Source organism: Nylanderia fulva, unplaced genomic scaffold (assembly GCF_048542155.1).
Source record: "Nylanderia fulva isolate GAGA-0341 unplaced genomic scaffold, ASM4854215v1 Scaffold224, whole genome shotgun sequence".
NCBI lineage: Eukaryota > Metazoa > Arthropoda > Insecta > Hymenoptera > Formicidae > Nylanderia > Nylanderia fulva.
In genome coordinates this window covers 112,775-123,514 of record NW_028190289.1, presented here as the reverse complement: position 1 = coordinate 123,514, position 10,740 = coordinate 112,775, and the positions used below count along the sequence as shown (strand labels likewise).

The following is a 10,740-nucleotide window of genomic DNA, read 5'->3' as shown; positions in this document are numbered from 1 at the left end:
ATCGTGATTAATAAATAATCAATTATAATATTTACGATTTTATAACATATACAGGCGTAAGTAGACACAATATTGTGCATAAACATGTATATAAATAAATGTATATTTCTAACAAAAAAATATAAAGTAACCCATTTTAAATAACGTATTGTTATTTCAGAACCAAAATTTCTCTTCCGAAAAATATACTTTATACAACATTTATAGAATTTGAAAGGAGCGTCGCGTCGTAAATATATGGTCTTATTTCAGGTGGAGGCATTTTTGAGATTTGATAGTTATTATTATATTGTTAAACGTTTTATGTGTTTAATATTGACAAAAATATAAAACATCTTGTAATATATTTATCTTTCGATATTATTTTAGCTGAATAAATTTCTGCACAAAATAATGTGGATAAATTGATTCGTATAAAAAAAACACTACAGTTGATTTAAAGAAAATTGCAATTTATAATAATGTGCAACTACATACATTTTTTAAAATTATGAAACATGTTTACACTAATTGAATTATATTACTATATTTTGTGCATAAAATTATTAAGATAAAATTATCGAAAGTGCATGTATATAAAGAAAAATTACACTATATTTTTTTATATAAGAAATATATATATCTATAGATATAAGCACCGTCTGTCTGTTTGTCTGATCGTAAACTACTTCGACATTTATGAACCGATTTTTGTGAAACAACTACCAAAATGTTGCAAATTTTTCGAAGATGAATGTTTTTTTTTTAAGTTTTACACTCTCACCCACGCAATCGCATATTTATGGACCGATTTTTTTCGAAATTGGTACCACAATTTTGCAAATTTTTCAGAGAATGTTAAAGTAGTTCGAAATAGTAATTAAACAGACATACAGACAGACTTAAATACTCTAAATAGTACTTAAAAACCTCATCGTCGCACACCCCGAAAAATTTGCAACATTAAAGGAAATCGGAAATCTTTTACGGCAAATGTTGTATACAAAGAGGTTTTGTAAAATGAAAAATTGTATGAAAACTAATAATAGCGGGGTCAGTGTTGAGAAAAGTGTATAAATAATGCCTATTTATTTGATTAGGTTAGCATCTTTTGAATGTGCTAGGCTTAATTAAGTCAGCTGTTACACAAAAATGCCGCCACACAAATACGTATATATATATACCTACATATAACGACCTCAGAAATTTTATTGACCTAACACATTATATTTATCATGATAACACGTACAGAGTATCAGTCAGTCTTTCGTGGTCTTTCGAACCACGTGGTGGTAGATATAATACTTTTAATAAAGTGTGTGAATATATTATATTTTTCCAACATTGCATACTTCTAAAGCATTAATTTGCTGCAATTTATTTTTAAAACGATATATAGTTTTAATCAATATAATTTTTTAATTAACATTCTGTTTCGAAATATTCGGTAAGTCAATATAATTTTCATACATATAAAACATATATGTGTCTACAAATTCAAAAAAATTTAATCATACGGTAGGACGGAATTTTATAGAATTTCCAACATATGTATAGAAATAGAGAGAATAGTTTTATTCACAATTATTTGTAAATTTTAATCCAGAGATAATTTAAAATAATATCGATTGTATAATATTTTACGAATTGTATGTTGTTTGGCGAATTATAAGTTTTAATAAATAAAATGTTGAAATAAATTTAGAGACGTTATATTATCGTTATTCACTTTAATTCTGCATTTAAAATATTATATAAATGACTTGCAATAACCGCGAGGTATAACTTTTGCTTGCGAGATATAATTCTATTTGTTTTTTTCTTCAGCGAGTTCACTGAGTGACAAACTATCGATTCTTCGGTCACCTATGCCTATATCGATTAAGCTGTCCGTTGTTATATTTTGCTTGTTTTGATACTTTGCCTTTACCTGTTCATTATGATTGTTTTGCTCGTTGTCATATATATACATATATTCGATCGCCGACTTTTGTTCTCAATTCGATTTAATATTCTAAAATAAAATTGAAATATAAAATGAATTTTAGTTGGGGTTGTAGTTCGAATATTTATCACCACAGTTGAAATAATCTTGAGCCCACATAAGTTTGATATCAAATAAATTATTTTTGAAACTTGAAAATGATACAATTAACAGATAGTAAATATTATAATAGACACTTTTAATTGTCCTTTCATTACTAAATTATCAAAATTCTGTTTTCCAAAATTCTACGTACTTTTTATTATTTATAAAAAAATATTTGTATGTATTTTAATATTTAAATTGATTTTGAAGTTGTTCTGACATTAAGTAAAATAACTTTATCAAGAATAAAAAATTAAATATTAATTTTTGTTGCTGAAAATTATATATATAATGAAGAAAAATAAAGAATAGAACATTTGTTTTTAATCTGTATTCGATATATCCTCTTGAGGTATAATGAAAGTTTGAAAAAATTAATTTTGTTAAGTGTGAAATGAATCCCATTGAGAAATAATTGGTTTAATCGTTATCGGTTCGACATCGATTCGACGACGAATCGACGTCAATTTGACCATCATTTCTCACTGGGAATATAAATACAACACTTAAAAATAAATAGAATTATATTAATCATATAAGTTAGAAGTAGACGTAATACTAAATATTTTACGTAAAATTTTTTACATAAATATTGTATATAAAACGTTTAAAACGCATGTTAATATTAAAAACGCATAAATATTAGTTTATATCGATTAATAAGGTATTCCATTAAAGTTGAAACGTTTGAAATATATTTAAATTAAAAATTATTAAAATTTAATTTTTACTTATTATTAAATTGTATTTCTCAAATGTATTAGTATTCTACCATCAGTATTTATATAAAATAATTGTTAAAATAGAAATTCGGCTAATTAAAGTTATGTGCATAATTAAAATTCGGCAAATTATAATTATGATCCTATGCATAGCATCAAGCAACTGTCATCGTCAAAATTAACAATTTGACAAATGTAAAATAAATAATAGAAATCATTTTTTATAAAAGAAAATGCGCTCTTATATCGCGTCTAGTGATTAAAAAAACAGAAAAACTATATTTAATTTCTATATTTATCTTTTGTTTAGAGTTTTATAGATTTAAAATAAATAGTCCTTTTCCGACATGATGATATGCCTAAAACTATTATTAAGTAGCGGACTAATGTTTATCGCTGAGACGGCTTTTGTTCTTAATGAATCATCTTTATGCTATCAACCATCAAAATATATAAAACCAATCCATTACGATATCAAGCATATATCACATATTGAACGAAATATTTTCTGTGGAGAATACAATATCAGCATAAGCATTCTTAACAAAACGCAACATATACTTTTACATTCAGAAAAATTAAGTATTAAAGATATAGTTTTATTTACAAATGTAGAAAAAAATCATGAGAATGATAAAGATACAGTTTACAAACCAACATATAATACTACTGAAGATGACACAATTGATATTATTTTTAAGGATAAATTATCACCAGGAAATTTCACTTTAAATATAAAATATTATGGTATTGCTGATGAAGTTTTTACAATTTTCAAAATGAAAGAAAAAACTGCGTAAGTAAATACATATTAATAGTATATGTTTAATAAAAAGGTACATTATGCAATTATATAAAACATTGTAATTAATATACATTATTTATGTATTAAATGTTTCAAAAATTAGTATATATTATGAAATTTAATTATAAAGACGATTATTCTTTATGTTTAGTACATATTATTATATATTACATTTATACTATTTTTAAATCCCAATATTTTTATGCTTGCTAAAAAATGTTTCATTAATTTATGTTCTTTCAAATATATAGTTTGGTAGGTGTTACTCATTTCCATATAATAGGCGCTCGACGATTGTCTTCATGTTGGGGTCACCAGAATTTATTGTTAGAAGCAACCTTTAACATATCTGTAGGATGTCATGATCAATGCACGGCATTGTCAAATATGCCATTGCGAAATACGGAAAAAAATAAGTGTAACAATATTTCATGGACACACTTCGATACCACACCCGCAATGTCGCCGTATTTTGCAACAATAATTGTGTCCAATTACTTATCACGTGTTGATAATAATACTCAAAATATTCAAATGTGGTGCAGAAACGAAACTGTATTTCACATGGAATTTGCGAAAAATGTAGCTGAAAATATCACGTTGTTCTATAAAAATAAATGGAAACAACATTCGAACAGTATTTCGAAGGTGACTCATGTTGCAATTCCAAATTTCCCTGATAATGGCATAATAGTTTTCGGACTTGTTTTGTATAAGTAAGTACAAGTGCTTAAGATTACACTAAAAATAAAATTATATTAGTATGCAAATTGATAAAATTTAAAAACATGTATATATTTTTTGTTTCTGTAAACGTTTGAAAGTATAAAGAATTGCGAAAACAATTTTTGTAGAATTAAGTTTATTCATATTATTACAAAGTTAAAGTAGACCAAAGAATAATTAAATTTTCGTTCTTTGGCTCTGTTTGCCGATTTAAAAAACATCATATTTATATTCTTAATATTGAGAGCCGATAAAAATATTTCTTTCTGATTAAAGTATACCGTTTGAATAAAGAATAAAGTATGTATGTTAAGGGGTAACACCACTGTAACGGCCCAAAAAATTGCACTTTTTCGACATTTTTTTTTTAATGAAAGGAAATGAAATAAAGTATTAATACTCCGTGAAGTTAATAAGCATATATTGAAGTACTTGTAAAAATTTTTTCATAAAATAATATTACAAAATGGCGGAATGGCAGCCATATTCCCTGATGCTCCTTTAAATAAAGGGGTCTGCGGCAAGCAGTGTAGCCGTTGGAAATTTGAACCAAGAACAAATAAAAAAATTCCTCATGATCTTCAATGGTATATCTAGTACAATACGTATGGGATTTTAGAAATATTGATTTTTGAGTGATTGGCGAGCATTTGAATAAAGTCGTTCATTTTTCGACAAAAAAAAGTGACATTATTTGGCAATAAAAAATGTTTAGAGCAACGTATCAAAAATTCCATACGTATTGTACTTCGAAATGTTGTTTTGAATGTACAGTAAAAAATTCAAGTGAAAATATTAAAAATTGTTAGAGTTATACTGCTTGCCGCGTTGAAAAAACGTGTTTCGAGAAAAACGCGTTTAAAGTTTGGAGTTGTATTATAACATGAAAAAATTTAAAATTCGACTCAAAAAAAATTTTTACTATTAGTCTGCAATCCCAGCACCGTAAAGCTGCCCTTCTAAGTTGGAATATTCGTCCTCCATTTCTTTCCTCGCAGATGTTATGCCAGAGCGCGCTTTTTTTGCTGCATCTGATAATTGTGCCTCTGCGTGCTTGATTCGTTTTGCATCGGATTCGATGCAAAAATTATATGCTTCGACGCCAATTTCCATTTCCAGATATATTTCGTATATCTAGATATATTTAGATATATTTAGATATATTTAGATATATTTAGATATATTTTAGATATATTTTAGATATATTTTAGATATATCTAGATATATTTCATATATCTAGATATATTTCATCTAGTAGTGTCTCACATAACTTAGAAATCAATAAGCAAGGTATTATGCACTACTCTCTCGACAGGTTTCCACCCGGAGCAGGTAGCCGTTTCGGAGTCGCCCGACTCGTTCAGTACATAGCTAGGAATTTCGATGAAAAAAATTAGTTTCACGTATAAAAGTTTTTTCCTCGTATTCTACAGGGTTCAAAGGATTTTTTAAGCCCAAAAAAAAAATCGATTTTTTGAAAATTTTACAGTGGTGTTACCCCTTAAATCGTATCCTCTCAGGTAGATGTTAAAACTGCAATAAAGCTATAAAAAAAATTACATTTTTTAATTTTTCAAATTATTGTTCTTTTTCAACGATATACACATTAACAGAAATTTATCGTTGCTTCATATTGTAAATTAAAAAATAAAAAAATATTATTTGATACAATTTACAATACTGATTTGCTAAATTGTACCCATGACTTTGTAAATCGTACAAATAACAATTAAATTAAAAAAGTGTAACAAAAATAAAATTTTATTTTCTATATATATATAAGTTCTGAGTCTTAACATTAAAATATAATTTCCAGGGAAACAGATATCATCTACGATAAAAATTTATATTCTAATGCTCACAAAATTAAAATAGCTGAATTAGTAGGACATAAAGTGACACAGCAATGGTTTTATAATCTGAACAATCCTTTTCGATCTGCTTCTTGGTTGCATAAAGCTTTTACTACATTGCTTGCAACGTATGCTGTCAATGAGGTACGTTATTCTAAATATTTTCAACTCTATCCCGATTTTAAATTAAACCTTTTTTTACAAAATCTATATGCATTCTTTGTAAATTGTCTTGAGAACATATTTAGCATTATTTAAAATAATTAACTGTTTGAAAAAAATACTTTTTTCACATGTTTACATACACATATAATTATAATTAATTTATTAAACATTTTATTCTTTTAACACCACTATTTCATATTTTAAAATTTTTATGTAATATAAAATAAAATAAATTAATAAAAAACGAGTATACATGATATTTATTTAATTAAATTTGGTAAAAAAAAGTTTGCAATAATATCATGAGACAATAATTTAAAAAATATATAATATATATTTGCTAATTATATTAATACAAAATTTTAGATTTTATTATTTATATTTATTTTAATGTATTTTTTAAAATGAGAAAGTGTTTTCTTTTAACGTAGAAGACCCGCTAATGATATTAGTAGTTCTTTATAATGCAAGTTTTATCAGAGCGGTTATATCGATATGTATTAATTATTTTTCTTCTATAGATGTATCCTGATAATCGAACAATAAATTTATTTGTTGTTCAAAATCAACATACTTCTTTTTATTTGGATAATGATTATCGTATATGGAATTCTGTTTCACAAGATGACAGTTTATTTAAAATTCGCGAATCCATCAGAGGTATAACGTAATATAATAAAATAGTCCGCTTAAATTTTTAACTGGTAATATTTTAAAATATCTGTAAAATTAGAAGATAATTAATTCTTTATTTGAATTTTAATTTAATATTATATTTATAAAAGTACACATGTGCGCGCGCGCGCGCGCGCGCACACACACACACACACACACACACACACACACACAAATGCACACACACAGTGTTTGGTGATAGCCGCACTTATGTAGGTACAGGGAATTAATTGAATGGTCCTTTGAAGTTTGCTATCTTCGTAAGTATCAACGAGAAGTTTACTTATAAAATAGAATGATAAACAGTGCGGCAATAAAAAACATTTCACTCTTACGCGATTATTATCCTGTATATACATATATATTATAATTTTTTTTTTATAAAGTTACTATGTAACCATTATATTAAATATACATTTGTAAAATATCTAATTTATAATTTTGATGTAAATTATAGCACCCTTTATACTGCGCATGATGCAACACGCCTTCGAAGACACTTTTTGGAAACCCATTTGCTCATATGCAAATAGCACGTGAGTAATAGAACATAGAATATAATATAAAAAAAAATTATAGAAATCTTAAATAATTTATAATAGTATACAAATTTTATATAATGTCTCTTATTTTCTTTCGTTTCTTCTGACATTATTTCATAATGTTTTTTTTTCTTATTGTTAGTGTTATAATTCCTCTGTTCTTACTGATCTTCTACCAAAATTATTTTTAATTTCATTATTCTTTTTATAAAAACTATTTTTGTAGAAAGAAATTGTTATCGTTATTATTTTTTCATATACATATTTATTGTTGTTTTATTTATGTTTCATGATTTGTTATTTTTTAAAATAACAAATGCTGGCCTCTTTTACTATATTGATTTTTTTAAAATAATTTTTAAAATAATTTTTTTATTATTCTCTTTATTTTTTTTGTATTGTCTATAATTCCTATATCTGTTTTTTTAACTGCATTTATGTGCTACATTTGTTTTCTAATCGTATTTAACAGGTTTTTAAATATGTAACACTTATGTCTCTTTTCCATTACTTTCTCTATTTTTATTTTCTTCTTCCGTAAATCGATCTCCTTTATATTATTTTTTTTGTTTTGTCTTTCAACTTCTTATTTGTTTTATTTCTCCTTTTAATCATTTTATACTCTCTCAATACTTTGCTCAAATATAATCTGTGTATTAATGCTAATAATACCTAAAAATATAAATAAAATTATTAAATTTTATTTAAAGTTATATTATAATTCTTATTATATTAGAATATAAATATAAGATATATAAATATATGCAAATTAGAAGTGCGATTTTATATTTTGCTTCTTAGTGTTTATTAAAAATTCGGTAGTTATTGAGATATGTGAATTAAGCTACCTTCGATCACAACAAATGTCAAGGTCATCGAACTCAAAGGTGGCTCCCCATATCTTAATAATTACCAAAATTTTGTATAATATTAACATTATACAGACAATTTTAACATATTTGTAATGTTTTTTTTTTATATATATTTTACATACTTTGTGAATTTAGGCTATCACATCGTCTAGGTCCTGTAAACCTTATGAAGGATGTTGCTTTAAAAATGGATTTTGCTCTAAAACTAACAAGAATAGAATATTGGGTTTCGAAAAAGCATTGTCCTCTCATTAAAGTAGAACGAAATTATAGTGATCTTATGAGCCAAACAATTGTATCGGTACAATATATCGACATATTAGAAATTGGCTACATTCATATAACTTTTACTGCGGAAGCATTCCCCATTTTTAACAATTTCATTCATCATGCTTTAGACGTGTCAGAGGATTTTGAAATATTCTTCCCATTTCAAGAGAATGATTGGATGATATTCAATATACAACAAGTTGGTAAATATCGACAAATAGATTTATTATGACTTATTTCTCATCTTTATTTAACAAATACTTAATTGACATAATTTTATTTTTTTTATCTATTTTTTGTCTAATTTTATTTATTTTTTTATTCATTGTTCTATAAAATTTTGAGCTATTCATTATATAACTATAATAGTTTTAAAATGTTTTGTGTAATATTCTGCATTGTTATATTTAAGATATACACGTAGCCGTTTTCTAAACAATATCATTCAATATTAATGTTATATTTTTACAAATATTTTCTTCAAATAAGAGTAAAAATGATTAAGATAATTAGATTTATAAAACTAATAATAATAAGTGCAGGTAATACAATTATCGTAACGTTTCATACTGCGAAAATTATATTATATATTGGTTAGCATAAAATAATTACTATTTATGCACAACTAGAATCAATTTTATTTTATGATATACATAACAATATCTTGCACAGTTTTATTTTCTCTTATATTTCAAGTATTAGGATAACATTTTTTATAATTAATTATTTACATGTATTTGTATTTTATTAATGTATTAAATTTTTGATACGTTTTTAATTTATAATTTATATAAGCAAAAATATTAAACAAAAATGTTTGAAAATAAGTATATTAATTATAAAATTATTGAAAATAATAATAATTGTTATAATTTATTTACTGTTCGACAGGATATTATCGCGTTAACTATGATGATGAGAATTGGCGAAAAATTTCAGATTATCTATACTATGATGATTTTACGACAATTCATGTTCTTAATCGTGCCCAAATTATCGATGATGCATTTCATTTATTGATAGCAGGCCAACTCGAAGCCTCTATATTCTGGAATATCATATCGTATTTGGATAGAGAAAAAGATTATATCGCGTGGTATCCTATGTTTAAAGCTCTGGAATACATGTTTAGTACTTTTCCAGTGGAAGAAAACTGAAAAATATGCGGTAAATATTAATCAGTTTTAATAAAAGTATTACATTTATATATTTATATATACACTGATTGATCACAAATAATTTAAATATTTATAGAGAAATATATCTAGCAATAAAGTATTACATATTTTTACGACTCACATAAATGTGCAAACAAATTTAGTTTGAGTAATCACTCACGCGATGAACAGTTCCCAAAGTGTATTCACTACTGTGAATAATTAATATATAACATTGTTATTGGATACATAACTGGATGCTTAAAATTTTTGTCGATGAATTATAATTATAAACATATTAATAAAGAAATATATATTTAATGATTTTTAGAATAGAATAGATAAGATAAAAACCATATTAAACAAATTACTTGTAAAAATCGAATATGAAGAAATTGATGATCCAGACGAACTTAGAATATGTTTACGACAAGAAGCTGCAAGATGGGCATGTTTTTTCGGTGACATTACTTGTATAAAAGAAGCGAAGAATAAATTAGAACAACATATCGAAGATCCTATACAACACAGGTAAATTATGTTACATATTTTTAGTTTTTCTCAATCAAATTTCCTTGTAGATATCTCCTATAATGTTCAAATAAGTTAATACGAAAATCTTTAATAAAAAAATTAAATTCTATTTATATTTTAGGCTTTTGCCATGGTGGACGGCATGGACATATTGTAGAGGTTTGATGACAACTACGAGAAATGAGATCACTTTTGGAACAGTGTATACTAGAGGATTGGAAAAAGATGACATTAAATTTTCAGAATACTTGGCTTGCATTGAAGATACTGATTTCATCAAACATTATTTTAGTCATAAACAGAACATTAATACAAAACAGGAATATCAATTTCTTGTTAACAGTTTCTTAC

The 10,740-nt window shown here is 25.3% G+C and overlaps 2 protein-coding genes across 8 annotated transcripts in view; both read left to right on the top strand.

Annotated features, from left to right (window-relative positions):
* Positions 1–10,740, top strand: part of LOC146723165 (aminopeptidase N-like) — a 41,611-nt gene that overhangs the window by 16,931 nt on the left and 13,940 nt on the right. The window lies entirely within an intron of this gene.
* Positions 1,257–10,738, top strand: LOC114928224 (aminopeptidase N-like). 3 transcript variants are annotated; one of them, XM_085482991.1, is made up of 10 exons: positions 1,257–1,426; positions 3,101–3,586; positions 3,847–4,311; positions 6,138–6,318; positions 6,861–6,999; positions 7,472–7,550; positions 8,564–8,901; positions 9,638–9,865; positions 10,187–10,386; positions 10,511–10,738. In XM_085482991.1, exons 2-8 carry the CDS (start codon positions 3,138–3,140, stop codon positions 9,853–9,855), a joined length of 1,869 nt encoding a protein of 622 aa, XP_085339117.1. In that variant the 5' UTR covers positions 1,257–1,426; positions 3,101–3,137; the 3' UTR covers positions 9,856–9,865; positions 10,187–10,386; positions 10,511–10,738. The 3 variants fall into 3 exon arrangements, with proteins under 3 accessions (XP_085339117.1, XP_085339116.1, XP_029155146.1); XM_085482990.1 differs by having other exon boundaries at positions 9,590–9,865; XM_029299313.2 differs by lacking the exons at positions 10,187–10,386; positions 10,511–10,738 and having other exon boundaries at positions 8,564–8,729; positions 8,827–8,901; positions 9,590–9,654.